This window comes from Protopterus annectens, chromosome 9.part0 (genome assembly GCF_019279795.1).
Source record: "Protopterus annectens isolate FY-2018-M chromosome 9.part0, PAN1.0, whole genome shotgun sequence".
NCBI lineage: Eukaryota > Metazoa > Chordata > Ceratodontiformes > Protopteridae > Protopterus > Protopterus annectens.
In genome coordinates this window covers 1,574,325,557-1,574,349,651 of record NC_056743.1, presented here as the reverse complement: position 1 = coordinate 1,574,349,651, position 24,095 = coordinate 1,574,325,557, and the positions used below count along the sequence as shown (strand labels likewise).

Here is a 24,095-nt window from a genome sequence, read left to right as displayed (position 1 = left end):
ACATCCACAAATAAGCTATTTAGAGGCTTACCAGTTCACTTGTGTCATATGTTTGGGATGTTGTGAGAAATCAGTGTTCCAAGAGAAAACTCAAGCAGACATGAGGGATGTGCAGAGTGTATGGAAATCAGTCCACTGAGAACTCAGCAAGAGAACTAGGTGCTTCTAGGCATCAGCATTAATCATTGTAGCACTTTACTATCCGTGCTTCCGTCCCCAGTGTTATCATATGTTCTGACTCAAAGACATATCATCTTAGCTGATATATCTTTATTTCTTGCTTCAGTGCCATGAAATGAAACACCTTAGCAAAAGCTGGGTGGCCCCATGTAAGCCTGCGGGAAGACTAGTCACTTGCACTTTAGTTGACAAGCTCAGCCATCTCAGTAGTATGCATCACTAAACCGGTTTTCATCCCTGTGACGCGCCTCGCACTGTTCACCTGTCACATGTGCATGTTCTGTCACTAAGCATCCTTTCATTTTCTTTTTGGGAGTAGCAATATTTTTCAATCTGGGACATGGTAGTATGCTATACTTTACCAGCTGTCAGCTCATCCATCTTTTCTGACATCTCTCTGAGAGGAAATAGATTCTTGATCTTATTTTAAGGTGAGTTACATAGTCCCATTGTACAGCTGTCCACCTTTACTCAAATGGATATTTTTCAGTTATAAAAATACAGTCACTGAAAAAAATAGATCTGCTTATTGTCTAGTTACTATCACCTGCAGGTGGCTCTTCCCACATGAATATGTCTGCATATGTATGTGTCTTTTCAAACATAGTTCTCAAGGGGGGGGGTGAAAACCACAGTATTAATCTTTTGTTAATGACATAGCTATGACGTGCATTATTATTTGCCATTTTGTAGACATTAAGAGGATATTCCGAACTCTGTAGCACCTCAGCATACAAGGCTTGTATGCCAAGCCGCTAGAGAGTTCTGTTAAATTTGTGCTTCTTGAATCACAAGTTCTATTAAATTTGTGCTTCTTGAATCACTGGTCTTGGTTATTTTATTCTAGTAAGAGGATATTTGACGGTTTCGTTAATGCTACATTGCTATTAATTAGCAAATGCATTATGTTATGTTACCCTGGTTGATTTTATATCGATTTTCATAGGATCATAGGAGGTTGCTAGGCTACTGACCCAGAGGTCATTGCAAGCCTACCTGTTTCATCCTATTGTAATACCATAGATACTCTATTCAATACCCAATATTGTATTTAGTAATGACTGCCCATGTCCAGGAGGGTTGTGTGCACTATCCCTGGTATGAATTTACAGTGCCCCATCCACTTAGTCGGGTTCCTTTTGAACAGTGTCATAGATGTGCTCTGCTTCACATGAATTGTCAGCCTATTCCCAAGATGCAGTAGTCGCTGAGAGACAAATCTGTCCCTCCAACATGTCCTTTTCAAGTTTCAGGTCATATTTAGGTCCCTAGAATGGATAGTTCTAGTCCCGTGTAATTTATGGATGTGCAGCAAATTCATTAGGTTTAGATCAGAGATTGCTCTGTAAGCCAGGTATAAGTATCCCCTAAGAAGTTTATGCAATACAGCATAAAGTGACAGGGACTTTAGTCAGTCTGTGTACGACACATGCAGGAGTCCCTTGAACTTCTTTGTTAGAAACCTCTGAGATGTCTCTTGCTGCAAGTGCTTTGTAAGTTACATGCCAAGAGGGGCATTATACTTATCGGCCTGATTAGTGACAAGTATAGTGGGGTATAACCTCCGTTGTTCTAGAGGTTATGCTTTTTTTAATCAAGTGTGCTGCAGAGAAAACCTTCCTTACTACAGTAGACACATGGTGGTCAAAGTTAAGGTTGCAGTCTACTTGTGATCCCAGAACCCTTACCACTTTGAAGGTACATGGGGGTATTGTTGTTAATTTGACTGTGCGAAGGGACACTGCTTTTACCGAAGGGAATACTGATGCATTTCTTCGCATTTAGTTTGAGACCGTGACTATGACACCAGTTGTTGGTCTGTGTAAGACCCTCCTGAAGTATACTGACATCATTTCGGGAGTCAATAATTGTAACCAGTTTGCAGTCATCCACAAACATGGTCAGCCACAGCACCTTAGTTTTGGCCTGAACTTCTGAGAAGTATATACCAAACAGTAGGGAGCCCATCACTGGTCCCTGTGACACCCCGCTGATGACAGGTGTGGTGGTTGATATGGAGTCACCCACTTTGATAGTGTGTCACTGGTTTGTGAGCCAGTTGACAATCCATCTTGCAACAAAGGGGTTTACATTCAGTTTTCTAAGTTTATCAGTAATTCCTGAATGAGGGATTGTGTTGAAGGCCTTGGCCAAGTCGAGGTATGCTGTGTGCACAGATTTGCCCTTGTCAATTGCCTAGGTTACATTTTCAAAGAAATCCACCAGGTCTAACAGGCAGGATCTGCCCTTGACAAAGCCAAATTGGCTCGGATCCAGGGTTTGGAGGTTGCTTATATCTTTATTTATGAGGTCCATGATGATATGTTCCATGGCCTTACAGATGAGGCTGGCCAGACTTACAGGTCTATAATTCCTTGGGTCTGTTGCTAAGCCACCTTTATGGAGGGCAATAAGTGTTGCTGTTCTCTATTCCGCAGGAACATAGCCTGTGGTTAGACTGTGATTGAATAGGGTACTTAATGGTGATGCTAGTTCATGTTTTAATTTGTTTAGAAAACAGCCTGGGATGTCGTCTGGTCCCATAGAGGCTGTGTTTTTTGCCTTACACAAGGCTTTAATGACCTGCTCATCATATATGTAGGATGGGGGGAAGTTGGGGCAGGATTTGTGATAAGGTTGGAGGGAATAAGAGAGTGAAATTTTCACCAAATCTTTCTGCCAGCAGGTTTGATATCTTTGCAAAATCAGTGTGTGTGATACCGTTAATCACTAGTTTGGCACATGCTTGAGTCCTACCTTTTAGGCTGCATATGTAGCTGTAAAAGGCCTTATAGTTATCCTTGGCTGTGATTGCTAAGTTTTTTCCAAAGTTATACTTAGAAGATTTGACATGTTATCTTATTTGCTTGTTGACGCTGAGTAGGGTGGTTTTCCATTGTTGGGGCCTCGCCTTAGTTTTCTGAGACAGCAACTTTTTGAGTTTGTTGTAAAGTTTGCTGATGCTGGATGTCCACCAGGGTGCTTGTTTTTACTTGGGGCCCTGGTTTTGATTCTCTCTGGAACAACCGAGTCTATACACTTAGCCAAGTAATAGTACAGGGCTTTAGTGTAAGCTTTAGTGTAGTTATCAGTCCCAGCTGGGGGTGGGGCCTGAAAGCATTTATACCTTCCCCAGGAAGGTATATATTGCCATGGTGAAGTTTTTTTTTGCCTGGCTTCACCCTTTGTGAGTTTAGGTGTAAGTGCCAGTTCAAAGGTGACTGATTTTGGGTTAGATTTAACTAATGAGGGTCTGACAGTCACGGTGGTGCATCTGTTTGTCATGTTAGCGAGGACCAGATCTAGTATGTTTATTCCTCTTGTTGGGGTTTGAACAATTTGTTCTAGGGCAGTTGAATTAACAAAGTCAAGGAACATTTGCTCTAGTGAGTTAAGGTTAGAGTAGATTTCCCAGTTGATGGTGAGATAATTGAAATCCCCCATGACCAGAGTGTTTGACAATATTTGGATTGACTCCAGTTTGGTCAAATAAGCCTCATGCACCTTATGATCCATGGAGGGGGATCTATAACTAACTATGACTTGAATGGGCGTCTTACCCACAGTAATCTAAATTTGGAGTAACTCCATGGAGTTGTCCTGTCTAACTAGTCGGAATGTGAATTTATCTCTTATATAGGTAGAAACACCATCTCCTTTGGTTCTCACATGCTTGTTTTGTGGTCTGAAGGCATGGAAGGCATTATAGCCTTGCAAAGTCTGCGTACGCTCTGAGCCCTTGAACCAGGTTTCTGTGACTGCACAGACATCTATATCCTCCAGTGATAGGAGTGCTACCAGGGTGTGCAGTTTTTGGTTTAAGCTCTTAGTGTTTAGCAGCATAACCCTTATTTTCTTATGAGTGGCAAATTAAATGTCAGCAATTTTGTTTTTGTGGCCTTTCTGAAAAAAGGCACTATGGGGAGGCAAGAGCCTTTGCCAGCAGCCAAAAGCCTAGTCATGCCAGGTGCAAACTATCTCTGGAAAAGTAGTGAGGTTTATCGACCATGTCATCCCAGGCTAACAGAAACTGGATCCCCTTTGAATGACACCAAAAAGTAAGCCAATTACTGAAATCAGTCATTTTTTGGTTATATTGTGGCATCATTCTAGGTGATGGTAATATGCTGCTTAAGGATAGAGAGACATACCTGCCTGGGACACATACTCAAAAAGCTCAGTCATGTCTCTCTTCATGTAGTCCAGTGAGGTACATCTCAGGTTGTTCCCTCCAACATGAGCTATGACAGAGTCATAATGGTAGTTGCTGCTGAGAGACCTGAGTGCATGTGTGATCTGATGAATCCTGGTGCTGGACAGGCAGCTGACCATGACTTTCTCCTTGTCCAGCCTGGTGAGTGGGACATCCATGTGTCTCACTATTGAGTCTCCAATGACAATAAAATTTGGTTTGAGTGTTAGACCTTAAGGGCTTGATAGGTGAGACACTGGTGTTGCTATGTGTCTTGGGTGCTCTGGGAATTGTGTTAGTTGTAGCAGTCTTGTGTTTTGGAAGTCTCTGTATATGTTGATTTATGTGTTGGATGTGTACTATGTGTATGCGTGATGGTACTATGTGCATGATTAGTGGTGGGTGAGTTGACAACCTCTACAGTGTTACTGTTTTGAATGCTAGAGAGCAGATATTCAAGATTCTTGGTATAGATACATCTCTTGCACTCTGTACTACAGTGAGTTATTAGCAGAGGGTTGTCAGTGTACATGATACAGTTGCTACACTGCCTCAGGAGACCCAAGTCAACAAGACTGGCAGGAGAAACAGGGGTAGTCCAACTGTCCATAATGCTCAGTTTGAAGAACTGTTATCACAACGGGGGTGCTTTCAGGACTTTTCTAGGATGTCATCTGTAGGTTGGTGTTTCTGATGGGATTTTTGGCTGGTGGTTTACTAGGTCACATCTCACTAGCAATACGTCTTAGACCAGAAATGTACTAAAGATGAAACTACACTAATGTATTACAGTTGTATCTAAGGGAATAATTGCCAGAATTATCTGTCCATCTATGGCACACAGTGACGCGGCAGTACACGATGCTGCAATACTAGAACCTAAAAACTTTTAAAAAGTTCAAAAGAACCAGTGAGGGTGCTTACTCCAAGCCCTAGACCAATCACCCTTCAACAGATAGGCTCCAATCAGCAAACTTCTCTCACAAGGGTGCAGAAAGGCCCCTTCTAATCAAAGATGGTTTGGAAAATGTGCTCAGAGTACAACAGCCACTACAAACAGACCCAGATGCTGCAAACCGGTATCTGGACTATGCTACAGCTGCTAACTACACTGATTTAGGCAGAGAACACTAAAAAAAATATTTAAACAGCAGAAAAACAGCCATGAGACCTTAAAATGTTTTAAACAGCAGAAAAACAGCAAGGAGTCACCAAAGAATGTTTTAAACAGTAAACAAATCAGTTATTTAAAACACTGCTTAGTGGGAAAACAGAACAGACCACATACTTAGCAAACAGTGAAAAGTGACAATTACCTTGCAATCAGTGAAAACAGCAAAAAACAATTTGCAAGCAATAAAAGGAGCAACAAAATACGATTTAACAGGCAGAGTAAGACAAGCAAATGCAGTGCAAACAGTGCACATTAGTATTTGTTTGTGTCTTTCAGCTTTTCCCGGTTAGGGGTCGCCACAGCGAAACTCCGGTCCGCTAATGATAGGCAGTAGAGTTTTACGTGCTGATTTGCCGGGCCTAACGCACAACCTTCAATGAAGGAACTCCCGTTCACACATGTCGCCACACAGAAGACGCTCTAACTGAGAATCGAACGGGCAACATCTAACTGTGAGGTGACAACACAACCGCAGCACCACCACCGCAGTAAACAGGGCACATTAGTATACAGTATTAAAATACAGTATTAAATAGGTTATAGCTGAAATTGGGCTCATATGGTACTGTACCTGTTCAACAAAGGAATAAAAATGTAATCATGTAACAGAATGCAGAATGAATTTATTTTGCAATATAATATACATCTCTCATAGTCTTGAAGGCATTTGTAACAATTTAAATTAATTGCCTGACTTATGTTCTTTGATCCTTTATCAAATTCTGTGTATGATAAAAGGTGTCACTCAGAATTCCAGTGTTTTGTATGACTCCATCAGGTATAACCCAAGTGTAATATTTTCAAGAGATGCTTTTAGAATGCTTCAGTGGTGAATAGCTTTAATTATTTCTAACATTAATTATAGCATTAAAAAGTGGAAGCATCAGCAAAATTAAAATATACAGAGTGTGATTATTACAGATTAAAGATGCAAAAAAATGTGCTGAACATTTCTAGGCTTACACATTATGGTGAATGATTTTACTGACGATTGCCTAATGGCTGTAGCCAGTAGCAGAATTAATTGTGAAATCAGTTTCAGGCTTCATTGCATCCTGTCATATATTCACTTCTGGTAGGAATAGGTTTGCAGTATAAATGATATTCGCTGACTCTTTTGGTCGCAGTATGAGATGTAATAACTGACGTTACAGCTTCACCTGATGCACAATGTATTGTCTATGTACTGTTTACATTGATTTCCCTATTTTCAGTTTAGTCATCCAGAAAGGACTTGCATTTTATTGATTTTCCTCTATCAAGAATTGTAGCTCAAAAATGCCTAAAATGCAAAAAAAAAAAAAAACAAATAAAATAAAAATAAAACATTTTTGCCCCTTCCCTGCACCCAGGACCTCTGTGCCCTTCATCTTTATATACTTATGCCATGGTCACACAGAAGTAAGAAAAAGTTAAAATTTCCTGGCAATGCTTCATACAGTAAAAGTGTGTGCTGTTTCAGTAAACTGCAGTAAAATCCGCTTGACAAACCTACTACTGTCGAAGTGTATGTTTGGCATTTATGTCATACAGTGCATTGATATTTCTTCTTTTCCAAAAGTATCATAGTTGGATACTTCTTTCATTCCTGCTACTAGTATTCATATGCAGCTGTGATGTTACAGCTTTATTTCCTAAATACTTTTCTTATACACTGGGCTGTGATGACTTGTGCAGACTGACTTAAATCCATGACATGAAGTTCAACTTTTGTTAGAGAATTTGGACATATATAACAGTTCTTTATTATTGACAACTATGAATTAACTTTTACTAAATATTTAATATAGAAAGTAGTAAACTTTTATTACATATCCACAAATGTTGATTACAGACACCTGTTATAAGTAGTATATATAGTTACATTGAGTAATTCAAGTTTTGAAGTTAAGGTATATTACGGTAGTTGTTTATGTCCAAGCAATCCTTAAAACAGTGTCTTGAACCATCATGAAATGCAAAATGACATCTTATTTTCCCCTTTTTTGAATATAACAGCCAATAAATATGTTTAAGCAAAGCAGTGCATACTGAAGTCATTCCTTCCACTAGTCACTGCTGTACAGTTCCTGATGGTTCTTTACTCATACTGACCAATCATTGAGCAACAGAGGCTGTAATACTCATACTGACCAATCAGTGAGCAGCAGAAGCTGTAACACTTATAGCTATAACTGACATGCCACTTCATGTAGCACATATTTATTTTTTGTTTGTTTTGTTTTTGATTACTGGGGAAGTCCAACTGAGTAAGGAACCCCTTTTCAGTGGAGGCCCTAGAAGAAAAGCTTCACAATTTACAAAGTACTTTTATAACAATACATCTCAACCTCTTACAGAAAAAAATCTGGACAAAGCAATAAAAAATGGTGGTTATGACAATCGGGCCTAAGATCATTACATATTATCATGGTGGTTGTGACAGTCGGGCCTAGGATCAGTACATATTATCATGGTGATTATGACAGTCGGGCCTAGGATCAGTACATATTATCATGGTGGTTGTAAATCAGACCTAGGATCAGTACATATTATCATGGTGGTTATGAAAGTCGGGCCTAGGATCAGTCCATATTATCATGGTGGTTATGAATCAAGAAAATGGTCTTATAGCACAGCCAATAATTTTTGAGGTGTAGGTTTAATTCAAATCTAAAGGACATAGGGTTACTAATTTGTTTTAGAGAGGAATAGAGTTCCAAATGATGGTAAAATAAGTGGAGTACAGTATGCAGTGTCGCTTGATTTACTTGATAATATATGAAATGTATCATTTATTATGGGATTGGAGGGGTGCAGTGGGAGGAGTATAGTTGAATTACATTAGTAAGTTTTGTTCAGGATGGTGTAAGAGATTGTGAGTGATGAGTAGTTGAAAAAGGTTAAGTAATGGTGCAGTTCAGTCCAGTTTAAGTCTTTCAGAGTGACACAGTGGTGGGTAACAGCAAATTCAGCCACATCATTGTAACATTTTTCTAACATGCATAATTGTGTGGTTTGTAGGTTAACCACTACTGGAGCAGCATGTGGGATGGGGAGTAGGAGAAGGATTATGAGAATAACTTTCCTGGCTTGGTCTGATAGGTAAAAGGTTTGATACTGTACATAAAACCAATTGTTTTGTGAGTTATGGTAATTAGTCATTTTATGTGGTAGTCAAATTTCATACAATGATTTATGGTGACTCCTAAGAGTTTGGTCTGAAATACAAGCTCAATTTAAGTGTGGTCTGATGGTGTAATGAAGAGAGAGGATTGGTTTGAATATTGTTTAGGGCTGAACAGCATTACCTTAGTTTGCAGTTTAGTAATAGCTGAGCATTAGAAAGCCAAGATTCAGTAGAAAAGTAAGAGTCCTAATTAAAACTTAGCCTTGTAGTTTGGTGATGGTTTTGGCAGTGCAGATGAGTTTTGAGTCATCTGTGTATTGAATTACGATTGCTTGTCGCCTTGCTTTTACGTAGGTCATTAATTAAAATATTAAATAGCAAAGGGACAAAAACAGATAGTTTATTTTATGTTTGGAAAAAAGGCAGTAGTAAAAACATCCTTGTTGTGAATCAAACAAGTAGACAAATATTTTTTGACAGTAACCTTACTCAAAACTCTCCTCACTATACTAAACACTGTACACCAATGTCAAACCTTTGTAAAGCCAGACTGTGTTGGCTAGCTTATAAAGACATACAGTATACATGCTTTCAATTTATGTAGTGAATCTGGTGGAATTTTAAAGTTTGGATTTTGCTGCTTAAATCATATCAGTTTCCTTACAGCTTGCGCTTTTTTGAAACTGCACATGCTATTAGAGATCTACCTAGTTAAATTAAAAAAAAATGAAAATAGAAGTTCTCAGACATCTCCAATTACCTGTATAAACTGTTATTTCTTCAAGATGGATTTTTCTTTATCATGTTTCATTAGCAAATATGATAGAGTTAATTTAATTTAAAAACAAACCCGCAGCGTTTGCAAAATATTAATTTAATTTATTTGAGGGTTATTGTAGTTTTAATTTAAAGCTGATAAAAAAGGAAGGGTTCTTCATTGAGGGAGTAAAGCCCTTGTGCCCATCACATAAAAAATGCCCCTCATCATGCCTCCTTTCTTTTTGATTATTTTATTTATTGTAATGATAAAAACACAGAAGAACTCAGGTACAACCAAGGCTTCCAGTTTCAGTTGAAGTTTTAATCTCAAAACATAAGCACTTTCGCAGGAAAATCTGCTTCATCAGATGCTAATAAATACAACTGAAATGTGCTTCATTTTATACAACCTCTAGCAAGCACTAGTAGTCACATGATACAAATTAGGTAAAAACAATTAACATCATAGGGTGTAACTTAAGCTTACTACCCTACTAAATGAAAAAAATGCTTGCAAGCATGCATTACTATCAATAGAAGGCACTTATGAAAAATATATAAAAAATCATATATATATATATATATATATATATATATATATATATAAAACACATACACATATGTAATACACAGTCTTTTAAATATAACTTTAGATATAACATTTATATATTTGTAAAAGTATATGTATAAAAATATACATAAAAAATTACATATATAAATAAGCACACTTTATTAGAGACATTTAAAAGAAAAAAATAGAAAAAAACTATCTAATCAAGGGTCTACATTTAGCTTGGGTTTAAGTGGCACATATATGTGTGTGTATTTGGATCTAAGTAAATACCAAGCAGAAGACCGTTACTGAAGCACCACAATCAGGAAAATTGGTCCAGGCAAAAACAAGGATGGCAGTCAAGTAAATTTATTCAAATATCACAAGCACTTTCACCCTGGCTCAAATGCAGGGCTTTTTCAAGTGAAAAAACTAAGTACATTGTAGTAGACCCTATTTAAATGAAATCCATTCATAAAAGGTGCCAAAACATTTAAAGTGCTACACAATCGTAAAATCTAATAAAAATGACAAGTTAAACACTTTTCAAAGTGTAATGTAAAGTTACAAAATGAAATCTGTAAAGCTAAAAAACTTTAAGCAATATTTATATAATTTTTGAACCCAATCAAGTTCAAATAATTTTAAACAAGAAAATAAAAGAAATATGAATTAAAAATAAAGGAAAGGAAATGTGAGTTAGAAGCATTGGGGATGGATAATGTGAACACTCCACCACATCTCTGGAAATGTATAGCTTCTCAGCTCGGTTCCAAAAGAAAAAACAGAATGTGCAGGCTCTGTTTGTAAGTGCTTACATAATGCATTGTTCAAATTCCCTCTCCTGATACTGTAAACATGTTCGTAAATATGACAGGAACAAACCACTTGCTGACAAACAGAATAAATGCCCAGTGCTCCAGAAAAACTTAAATAATATTAATGAAACCAAAAGGAGCAACTAGGCTGATGCAGAGTCACAAGTAGAAATGAAAGGCAAAATCCTCAGGTTAAAATCCAAATGAAAGGCAAAATCCTCAGATTAAAATCCAACTTTAATTCCACTGCAGGTCAGATAAGCGCTTTCACTCATTCATTTGAGCTTCATCAGATCATGTAACAAAGACCTTCAAGTACATAGGCTACATTTATACAGTTAAAACATCTCCTATTGGCTGCTTCTTGTTACATATTCATGAGTTAATCTAAGCTTAAAGATATATGCACATATAAACATGCTAAGATGTATAAAATGACAAAGTGAATATAAAAACATATAAAAACATATAAAAACTCTCCATGAACACTCAAGATGCTCTAATAAATATGTATATATAAATATATATATCAAAAGAAATCTATTTCAAGGGGTAAAACATATATGTTCCATCATTTATTATAAAATCTACAAACATTCCTCCGTTTGTTTAACATAGGTTTAATGGAGGCTCTCTCATTGAGACCTAAACCCCTATCTGCTCTCAATCTAACTATCCACATACTCTCCTTACTCTCAGTATGGTTCCTGATGTCACCTCCTCGTATACTGGGTTTAATATTCTCAAGAGCTCTAAATAGGAAATAATGTTCAGGACCTGCTTGGGCTACGTGCTTAGCTAAGGCATTGTGAGGTGAAGCCTTCCTAATGTGGTAAAGATCTTCTCTTATCCTGTCTTTAAAACGACGATTGGTTTTGCCAACATAAAATGCATCACATATTTGGCACACTGCCAAATAAACTATATGAGTAGTATCACAGGTAGCTACAGCACGTATGCTAAAGTTAGTGTGCATGTCAGGATGTTAAAAAATGGACTGGGGTCAAGAGAATTACAATAATTACAGCGTCCGCATGGTTTTGTGTGTTCAAGAGGCATTGACCATTCATCCGTTTTTGAATAACATAACATTCTCCTTAAATTTAATTTGTTCCTATATAAAAAGGAGGGTTTAGTCCCCACAAGTTTACCGATGGTGTCATCAGTACAGAGAATAGGCCAGTGTTTCGTAATAATATTCTTGATTGCTGGACAATCAGTACTATATGGTAAAGAAACCCTTACATGAGTTGATCTCTCATCTCTACCATTGTCTATTGTAACGGATCCACCAGTAATAACTGGTCCAAAATAAGGGGCTGCTCTGTTCAGTCTAAGTTTATTGACATCTAAGAGGTTGGACTCAACCTCTTGTGAGCTATAGCCCCGTTCTTCTAGCCTTATCTTGAGGTCACTCACTTCATTTAGGAAGCCTTCTTCTGTGGCATTTAGCCTAGAGGTTCTCATCCCCTGGCCTCTAATGATATTCTTAAAAATATGCTGTGGGTGCATACTATCACGCTGTAATAGAGTATTAAAATAGCAAGGTTTCCTATAGACACCTGTATTAATCAAACCATTGGCTTGTTTGGTAACTTTTAGTAACTTTTAACCATTTTACCAATTAACTTTTTTGCTTTTGACGCATATATAATATATTTGAAACAGCGTAACAGTTGCGATACGCTGTAGCTGTACCTGCCTCACGCTGGGAATACTTTGAAAATATTGGTCTGTTTGGTAACTTTATGGTGACTTTCTAACTACAATTTTGCCCTTGGCGTATATAATACATTTGGCATAGCGTAACAGTAGTGGTACGCTGAAGTTGCATCTGCCTCACGCTCTTCCTTTGTTTTATCTTTTCAATAGAAAGCTTAATTTAGCGGTTATTTTTGATCAGGTTGACACGAGTGACAACAACAAATTTAGGAAGTTGAGTACCTATAATCCCCCCCTACCTCCGGCACTACAGTTTTTTGTGGAAGTCTGTGCAACTGAAATATATGATTTAAGTATCAATAAGATCTTCCGAAAAAAACATGGATTTAAAACAAACTTGTCCATGGAGGAAAGGGAAACCTTGAAGAAATTAGCCACTGATAGAGGAATTTGAATTATGAAACCAGATAAGGGGGGGTATGGTTTTGGTTAACACTCTCGACTACACTAGTAAGATTTTTGAGATTTTAAATGATACAAATGTATATTTACCTGTATCTATTAATGAAATCAATATTTCATACAGAAAGATTGACCTTGCATTGGAAGAACTAGTATTTGAAAATAGGTTGGATGAGAAGCTTGCGGATACCTTATTAATAAAGAAACCAAGGTTAGCTACCTTTTTTGGCCTCCCCAAAGTGTATAAGTCTACAACTGACCCCCCTTATAGACCTATTGTTTCTAGTGAGGGGTCTAAAACATATTGTATAGCATCTTTTTTGGACCGGACTTTAAAGCACATCACAGAGAGTTACACCCACCTATTAAAGGACTCGTGGGATTTTTTGATGTGTTTACCCCAGCAGCCCTATGTGGGTAAAGTGTACTTTGTAACCATAGACGTGGTTGATTTGTTTTCATGTATCCCCACAGAGGAGGGGCTTGATTTATTCCGGGCATTGTTGGAAGAAAAAAGATCATTGTTGGATATGGACGTAGATGTTGTAGTTGAACTCATGAGACTTGTGTTGGAGAACAACCTTATTTATTTCGAGGGTGAAACTTTTAAACAGATTAGAGGAGTTGCTATGGGGGGCAGCTTGTGCCCCCATATATGCTAATTTGGTGTTATTAAAATGGGAGTTGCAGTATATCTTCAACTCCAGTTATTGGAAAAACATAAAACTTTACAGGCATTTTTATGGACGACTTGTTTATTATTTGGGAGGGAACAGTTGATTTTGTCACTGACTTTCTTACATTCTTGAATTCCACTACTAGTTTTTTTAGATTTACTTTTAAGTTTGATAAAAATGGAATTGACTACTTGGATGTTAGGTTAGATAAAACTATTAAGGGTTTGAAATCTAGAATCTATAGAAAGAGTACATTCAGTAACTCGTGCCTTCCCTTTAACAGTGATCACCCTTGGAAACAGAAAAAAAGTATTGTTAAAGGCCAGATGGTTAGGACAGCCAGAATGACCTCCAAAAGGGAAGATTTTGAAACTGAAATTAAATTTATTTCTGACCTTTTTAAGGTAAGAGGCTACCCAGTGGCCCTTATTGAAGCTATTGTCCAAGAGGTTAAAGTAGGGTGGGGTGTAAAATGTCTGCCATTATTAGGTAGTACTGTGACAAGCGACTCTGTGACAACAGAAGGTCGGAACAATTTCAAGAGATCTATGGAATTAGAATATAGCCGTGGTTCCAATGAGGTTAAGGGTTTGATTGAATCTAATTGGAAGATGTTGAAATTCAATAAGGACATTGCTCATAAGATAGGTGAGCGGCCCCAATTTTGTTTTCAAAACAGGAACCAATTTAACAATTTAGCAAAAAGTAAAGAGAAGCAGAGAAAATAAGTAATAAGGTATAATAAACACAACTAGCGAGGAATAAAGAGAAGCAGAGAAGATACATATTTGCAGTAAATACAGACAGAAAAAAAACAGGTAGGAAATCAGTAAAAGAACTGCTATAGTAGTAGCTAAGAGGACTGTAGTCTGTTATTAGAGGAAGATAGCATATGTTGGGTCATTACAGAAACATGACCATGACTTATGGAGGTATATAAACTCTAAATTAGTGTACCTTAGGGTAAAATGTTCTTACCTTTTGCTCTTTCCATTTCAGGCTACATCAGCATTAATTCTGATGTGGTTACTTTTATTGTAAATCCCTACCTTATATTTATCCTTCAGTGTTGCCTTGTTCATTGTTACCATGCTCTTACATTACTTCCTAATGTCTACAGTGCTTACTAATATTTTTATCTACTATACATTTTCTGAAAAAAAAAAAAAAAAGGATTGATCATTTGTAGAAAATGTGCGGTCCATTTTTATTTTCCTTTGCTTTTGTCCCCATTGCTACTTCCCTTTTCTTATTGCTACAACTCCTAGGATGTAATATCAGGCCCAGCGAGCTACAGATTTGGACCACAAGCATGGAATATGTTTATATTTTATTTTTCTTGTAAACATTGCATTTGTTGCATTTCATTGATAAATGTTCCACAATCATGTTGGTCATAAAGAAAAATATCAACAAACACATGAATAGATAATGTGCCACTGGTCCATCACTATGTTTTCACCACTTTCTCTTTCTTTTTTTGAAGCTCATTAATAAGCTTGCATTCTGCAAGTTTGAATGCACAAGGTCCCTGTCTAGGTTAAAAGCTAGACCACTGTCTGACCTTGAGTGAAATATGTGACCAGGCCAGAGTGCTTTCAATGCAATTTCCTAGTGCCAGCTTTACCTGTTTTTTTAATATTTTTAATCTCATAAAAATGGTTTCCTGTTTTACTTTGAGAATAAAGGCTCAGTCAAAATAATTTGAGTTAAAGCATACAAATTCCAGCACTGGTATCAATATTAGTTTGCCACATGGCTCGAAGGGGAAACTCATTTGCTTAAACTTCAATTAGTCACGAAAACACTTTTCAGTTTACATATTTGTAATAGAAGTTGTATGCATGCCTTTGGGATAGTCAGATAGCTAAAATAAATTGCTGTTTGCATTATAGTTCGGTATACACTAATCCATTGTGATAGGAATATTGCAGATGGATGCTATAATCATGAGTGACGAGATCATGAACATTATCATGTCATTGTAATTAATTCATGTCAGTATCATCAAAGAAACCTTTTGTTACTGGAAATATATTGTAGTACCTCCAGCTACCTGACACAAAAAAATATCCTCAGTCTCTGCACCTGCTTCAGAAAAATACTCACATACACAAGAAGAGTAAAAAAACACAGCAGAGCAGTATGTGCAACATCACCATATAACCACGGAAACTGTAGCATCCTTTCAATCCCATCAGTACTTATACAGTGAGAATTAAGTTAGACTACTGCCATCTCAGAAATCCACATCCGGCAATTCAAAATACTTATGCATTGTAATTCTGTCAGGCAAGAGACTAACAACTCATAGAAACATCGCTACAAGCAAGCTGCAATGAATTTGAGCTGCTGTGTGAACAATTTAGAATATGGTTATTTTTTTTCCCCCAACAGGTACACAAGGAATACAGTAAATGTCTTCGACACTCACACTGCTGTAGTCGCAACCCACCTGGTGGCTCTCATGGTTCCCTGAAAACATCCGCCATGAGGAGTAACAATCGTTATTACACAGGAACCCAGGTATTACATCTAAGGATTAACCTACTAGTCACTGAGTCTTTACTGACAAGGTTCTAGCTTATGAAAAGATGCTCAACTCAAGGATAGTTGTTTGACATTGAAAAATTAATGCCTTTGTGGTTTCCATTTGTGTACTTTCACTGATACTCTTTCGTGGTCTTTTCGTTTTTTCTCCATAGATGAGCAACCACTGAGCTAGTATACTTAAACAAAAGATACATGAATGGCTTGGTTGTCACAAAAACTATGTTTTATAGATATTCTGGAGGGTTGTAGCTTTGACTTTTTTCAATTCAGTTGAAGCTTCAGTCAGTTGTAACTCAGGTAGACATAGTGGAAACACTTTTATGAGCGAATGCAAAGCAGAGGTCAAGCATTAAGAAATATTAAGAAATAGTCTAAAAGAGATTCAGATTTACTGCTGATTAATATGCTGTTGTGTAAGTCTGTAAATAAGACAGTTATATGAAAGCTTTTAAACAAAATAAAGTTTCTCATTCTTGTATATTAACCACAAGTTTGCAGAAATGGTAGGATGATGAGGATAATTAGGAGATGATTAATTGTCATGGCTCTTCTAAAGGTCTGTAGAGGATGCACTGTGGAATAATTGAAAATAATACAGGATGATTATACAGTGAAGGTAAAATAATGAAGTGTAATAAACACAAAAGGAGGCAAATCAGTAAATCTGAGCCATTCACAAATGAAAAAGAAAATACCATACTTGCATAGTTCTTGATATTTAATCACAATGTACTTCTTTGTAACTGATAAAATGCCTATCTATTTGTTCTCTTATAAAATGTGCATTTACTGTAATTATGTTGATGTTTCCTTGAAAGCAAGCAGATCCTATTCAATTTTAGCTGTCGTACACTTTAAAACAAAAGGTTAACATCTATTAGATGAGAGTGTGTTTTATGTACAAATTCATGTCTGTTAGATTAGAGTCTTGATTTTGCACAAAGAGTCAAGTGTTTTGCAGCAGTCTGGTTTATGCAGATTTGCTTATGTAGTACATCTTTGTTTAATTTTAGAGTCGAATCAGAAGGATGTGGAATGACACAGTTAGGAAACAGACAGAATCATCTTTCATGGCAGGGGATTTAAACAGTACTCCAACATTAAATCGAGGTATGACCACTGAAATATGATAATAGTCATTTCAACGTTGCTAGATAAACTGTGAAAAGCACAAATCATTTGTAATCACTTTGTCACCAAAACAAATCAAAATAAATAATGTGGTGCATGTACAGATACACACATGCATACACACACACACACACACACACACACACACACACACACACACACACACACACACACACACACACACACACACACACACACACAAACACACACACACACACATGTGAACGTTGTAAAGGGAGCAAAGATCACACTGGCATTTCTGAAATGTGACAAAACTGATTCCAAGAGAGAATAGACTGACATTAATGGACAGAAGTCTACCTTGTGCTAAATTCTTGTTCATTGCTGACTGTCTGCTTTTGATTTATGCTAATACCCATTACAGTAAGTACCTCAGAAATAATGCATGCCTATTAACTGTTAACAGTCAGCATGTCTTTTGTTCTTCTAACTCAGTCTCTGCCTAGGCAAAAAGGAAGAAAAACAATTATAATAGCGCTTTACATTGTGACAAAAGTGCACAAAGGCAGTAGAGGTGAAGTAAGGTCTGCATTAAATGACCATAGTATATGACATTAAAATAAGTGTACAACTATAGGAATAATTCCTGTAAGAGTCATAGTGGGAATAATACAGCTAGTCTCTCCACATATGCTGTACAATCAAAAGTAAGACTGAAACATGTCTATAGCTCGTGGGATCTGGCTTGCTGTTGCCACTGCATTCTTAAAGACGTGTGTCATTGCACTTTTGCATGCCAGTCTACAGAATTATTTTTTTCAGCAGAAATTTTTTTTTTTTTTTTTTTTGTGATATCTTTTTATTCAAATTTAACTGTTTCCAAACCATATACAATAAAAATCAGTAGACCCAATTGAATATCTGCCATGTTGCCATGATAAAAGAGGTTTATATTTATCTTTATATACATGCTTCTCTGTTTTGCTAGATCATTCTACTTGGGTCCAGTATGTATCTACTTTGCAACTTTTTTCTGCCTTATTTGGTACCAATCCTGGAGGTACATTGGAAGCTTTTTTGTTAAGCTGAGTGTTTCAGCACCATCTAATTATTTTGCAATGGTTAAATATTAAAAATTATATGTATGTCACAAGAAGAGACTGGATTGGTGGCATGATAATATTCTTAAAGGTGTGTCTATCCCAATGCAGTCTAGATCTAATGTACTAAAACATTTTCATAGGAAATTTGCATATTTCATTAATTTGATAAAGAGATATTTGCAAGTGTTTCTTTATATGCATTCTTTTGTGTTATAGCAACATTTTTTGAGGTGGGTCCTTTATGTTTCTCCTGGGGGACCCTTAACCTTTTCTTTTTGTAATACATAGCAGTGATATAGGTTATTGAAGTAATGATGAACAAGTCCTCTGATCACAGAAAACAGATTAGAATAAAAAGTTGTAAAACAATAGACCATAAACTATTCAATTTAACATTAAAAATTTCATAAGCAACTCCTTTTTCCTAATTTTATGTTTGAAGTTGGGGTTAATTTATATAAATTCTTAACAAAGGGAGCTCTAACAAAAAACTAGGCGTAAAGTGTCAGTGCACTTATTATTTAAACAAAACAAGTAAGAAGGTCTGTAGGCTTTCAGTAGAAGACTTGAAACCAATATGTAAACACAGACAATGTTGTGTCAGTGATGACGGCTGTAGAGGTGGACTGCAAATCTAATGATCAAAGACTTTGCACAAGTAAAGAAGATGAAATTAAGATAACAATTCTGCACTGAATTCCAAATATTTTTCATGTATATTTTAATACAGAGAGTCTGCATTGTAACATGTAGTTATCATAGTCCTGAAATGGTTTGGGAACAACTAATGTCTTAATTAGAATTTGAAAATGAAAAATGGAATTAGACCAACTTGATAATTTTGGGAAACTTTAATTTTCCATATATTGATTGGAGGACATCAGAGCATGAATTTTATCATTTGATGTCATCAAGAAATTTCATACAGATGCTGGAATTTCCAAACAGAGCAAATGCTACAATGGAGTAGACGTTTTCAGATATAAGTAGTGGTATCCGTCATAGCAGAGCTCTCCCTCATACACAGTAGGTACCTCTGACCACTCTGCCCAGGAATTTACTGTAAGTAGAAATATCGGTCCTAGTAAGTTTATAATAACTAGCTATGACTGCAGTGACTTTAGAGAACAGCAGCTGATTCCTGATTGTTATGATTCAAACTGGAATAATGAATTCCTACATGTCTATTTATCTCCATGGGTTTCATATGAAAACCTGTGCCAAAAATTGTGAATTTTTGCAAAAGAGTCCGATTTGTTAAACCTAAGCAAGTTATACCAACTTGGCAGTATAGGTCAAAATTATTAAAGAAGAAAAAAATTCTGTTTTTGATATAAAATGTGCAATTTTTTTAGTGCTGACGGGATATTAAATAAAATTTGAAAAGAACTCAAAAGGTTAATAAAGGCCTGCAAAAGTGTATATGATGACTAATTGGTGGATAATGCAGATAAAGAGATTGTGTAAGTATGTTATAGTGCCAAGAATGTACATAAGAGAAGAGGTGCTATAACATTAGCAGTGTTTCTTAGTAGTTCTCAGCGTGCTAATAAAACTAACTGTTGTAGCCTTGTGTCCCCTGCCCCCAGCTACTGCAGTAATCCTAACTGTCCAACAGACAGTATACATTTAATTCAGATCTCTGTGATTAAATTAACCATCAAGCAGCCATCTCAGTGTATTCTGCCTTAGTTTGTATCACTTGAGTCACACCTGTTTATTTGCATCTCTATGCATTCCACTTCATTGCTAATGTATCTCCCCTACTCTAATATGTGTACAAACTGACTACTAATAAGCATGTCAATGTGAAGACACACTCCCAACCTTAATAAACTTTGCTGTCTCTTCTCTCCTTCACTTTACAAGTAAAGTGAATTATTACTCACCCCCTCTGAGGCCTTCACCGATAGATTTCCACTGATTGCCTCTCTGGTTTCGCTGGTTTTCTTTGCATTCCACCTGGTTTACACCCCTTGTAGCCCTCTGTATTAGAATCCTGCTGAGCATGGAGCCATCTTTAAAATACTAGTCTCCCACAAGGACACAAGTGCTCTTCAGCAATTGATTTCTGCTTGCTGGTAAGCCATTAGACCTCAGGAATTTGTTTAAACTGTTCAGATTTGTAAACTAACACTTACTTTTTGCTGCTCATTACTCTTGTCTTGGTGAGCTCTGGCCCGCTCTACCCTGCTCACTAACACTCACGCTCTCTCTGCTCCCCTGCCCTGCCCCCAATTACCTCCCACCCCACTACCTCTACATTTATAGTAATCGTAACCACACCCACAGCTCAACCTCACATCACCTCCACCAATCACAGCTCCTCAAGTCAGATCACATTACACCACACCCACTTGCTCCACCACAGAATACTCCCAACCACTCTCATTCCTGCTAGGCATTATTATATCACCCCACACAACTTACCCATCCACATATAGTGCAACCCTATAATTCCTATCCACACCTCCACCTGGAACCAACTTAAACTTTATAACCATGACTACAACACAACTAAGTCTAGTCTGTCTTCTCATAATTCTTTATAACTCCACAAGTTATCACCGTAGCAATATCCATAAACTTAGTAGCACAACACTATATTATGCACTCTCATATACAGGCACTGCACATTATAATAATATCTGCCCACAACTGTTCAAGAACTACATAACAGACCAATTAAGAACTAAACACATATGCTCTCATTCCTACTCCAAAAAAACACAGTACTTTTTCACATTCATCACTAAACTCCAACATCTGTACCACCATTTTAACACCAGGCTCACCATAAGTGCTCCCACACAATTGTCAGAACATAATACCCTCACTATCTTTATTCTTGGGCAAATCAACAACAGCAGCAAAACCAACAATCTTTTAATGCTAAATATCAATATCAGAAGTATCAAAAATAAAATACCTGAACTCCAGGCCACAACAGCACACTACTCCCCCGACAGAGTTGCTTTAACTGAAATCTGGCTAAATAAAAACATAGCTAACTCAGAAGTTCTCCTTACCGGCCACAATATCATTAGACAAGACAGACCACTTCGTAAAGGGGGTGGAACTGCCTTACTGTATAAGTCCAACTTAACTTTACGTCAAATACCTACATTGGTTCACCTGTATATCAAAATACCAAGTAATCTAATAAATCTCCATGGCTACCAGCAGCTAGTCCAAATTCAAACTAGATGTGATAAAAAATCTAAAAGAAAATCCATCCTTGACTAGGTCCTAACAAACCCACATTGTACCCCCCCCCCCCACAGGCAGTCTCCCAGACACCTTAAGTGACCACAACATAATATACCTTATACGTAGTAGAACAAGCATATGCAAAACCACTAACTATAAATCCACTAGAAACACTAAAAAATTCTCTCCTGAGGTCCACAATACTTTACTCTGTAACTTTGACTGGACCCCCCTAAAAACCTTCCGACTTGACCAGGCTGTAGCATATTTCAACAAAACATTTCTACAACTCCTAGACACTATCGCTCCATTGCACAAAATTAAGGTTAGAACCTTTACAAACCCTTGGCTCAGTAAAGAAACCAAACAAATCCTCAAGTCCAGAGAACTACCTGGCTTTACTATCAAAAAACCAAAGAAACACAAAGTCTAATTAAATACCAAGAACTGTGCAACCATGCAAAAAAAATGCATTAGACTGGACAAAAAAATCCTACTACATGACATTACAAGCTAAATATCAACACAACCCTCAAAATTTTTGAAAGAATGTAAGCCAGCTACTAAAACCCACCCAAAAGGCTACCCCCAAACCAACCACCCCGATGCTAAAGTTCCATCGAAACACAATTCAGCTCCCACTTTGTGAACTCAATTCTATCCATAGTATCACAGGACAGTTCCAACCTCACTATCCCCCCAACACAAATAACACTAATACAAGCTTTACCCTCAAACAGTTTCCATCACTTCAATCAAAAGCATGCTCTTCAAACTAAAAACCTCAACAACAGCAGCCGATCTACTCCCCAGCTATTTCTTGAAACTCACAGCAGATGCTATTGCTATCCCAATCTCCACTCTCATAAACAGATCAGTTGTTGAAAACTATGTGCCCAAACTCTGTAAAATACCCTATGTTGCACCAATACATAAAGGCAGGACCTCCACTGAACATAATAACTACAGACCCATTGCTATACTCTCCCCCCTGGCCAAATTCCTAGAAAAATGCATCTATACCTAGGTGCTAAAATATCTCCTAGACAGCAACACCCTGTCACATACTCAATGGTTTCAGACCTGCCCATAGTACTACTACAGCCCTCTTCTGCTTTACAGACACAGTAAACCATCTCAAAAACGAAGGCCTGCAGGTGTCAACTCTTTTTTTGTATATGTCCAAAGCATTTGACACAGTCTTGCACCAAATCCCGCTAAACACACTAAACCAATATTACCTATCAAATTCCACTCTTACCTGGTTCCAAAGCTACTTAACTGACAGGTACCAAGATGTGAAATGGGAAAATTCTCTCTGTCCTCAGATGCCCATAACTATAGGAATCCCACAGGGTTCTATCGTAGGACCACTACTATTCACAATCTTCACAAATGACCTCCATACCTCCACACAGCATGCATCTATCATTCAGTATGCAGATGATACTAGTTTAATTTGTGCGGCACAAAACATTCCCATCCTCCTGCATACAACTCAACTAGCATTCTCTGATGTTGAAAGCTACCTTACCAAAGCCCAACTTATCCTCAATCCAAAGAAAACTCAGCTTATGATTATAACCAGTTCTAACAAAAACACTGATAACAGTCAATTCACTATCTACTCCACAAATGCTACTCCAATTGCTCCAGTGGCACAGGCTAAGCTATTGGGAATAAACATAGACTCCCACCTATAATTTGATACTCATCTAAACTTAACTATTAAAAAAGTGCATGCCAAACTGGGATCACTGTACCGTATTAAACCATTTCTTACCAACAACACAAGATCGGCCATTGCTTGCTCCCAACTTCTATCCACACTACTCTATGCATCTCTCATTCTGACTAATCTCAACAAAACTGAACTAAGCAAACTGGAAGCCTGTTATAACAGAATTGCCCACTTTGCTGCAAATTGCTTATATAGAACTCATCACTGTACTGCTTTGAGACAGCTCCACTGGCTTGAACTGCCCAACCTCCTAACCTACAATCAGCTTTGCCTCTGTCATTCTATCTATTACCTCCCCAATAAGTGTCCTGCCCTCAGAAACCTAGTACAACATCACTCAGCCAAATGGCCTCTTAGATCATCAAGCAAACTACAACTAGAAGTCACCAACAGCTACAGTAGCTTTGGAGACACACTATATAGTAGTTCAGTGGCTAAAAATGGAACTCTCTCCTCACTAGCATACAGAACACATCACCCAAAGCCTCCTTTAAAAATCTCATTAGGCAACATCTCAAGCAAAGTTGGCAGTGCCATGACTGCTTTCCAGGCTAGTGAAAATGGGTAAGGTACACATACTAAACCTAGAGTACTTGATAATAGTTTTCACTCTTACTCACAAACACTGGCTAATGCACAATATTATGTTTATGTTTTTTTTTATCTATGTTGAAGCTTTTCTCCCTGGGCCTCCAGTGAAAATGGACATATATCCAGTTTGACTAGCCTGGTCAACAAATGTAAAATAAAATAAAATAAATAAATACCAGTGTTCCAAATTTAAGTTGTACACCACAAATCTATTACCTT

At 37.3% G+C, this 24,095-nt stretch overlaps 1 protein-coding gene across 10 annotated transcripts in view; it reads left to right on the top strand.

Annotated features, from left to right (window-relative positions):
- Window positions 1-24,095, top strand: part of LOC122812189 (adhesion G protein-coupled receptor L1-like) — a 3,245,860-nt gene that overhangs the window by 3,090,577 nt on the left and 131,188 nt on the right. For all 10 annotated transcript variants that reach the window (XM_044084524.1, XM_044084517.1, XM_044084518.1 and 7 more), the window contains 2 exons: window positions 15,984-16,112; window positions 17,153-17,249. In XM_044084524.1, the coding sequence (XP_043940459.1) occupies window positions 15,984-16,112; window positions 17,153-17,249 (226 nt within the window). The remainder of the gene's footprint in view (window positions 1-15,983; window positions 16,113-17,152; window positions 17,250-24,095) is intronic.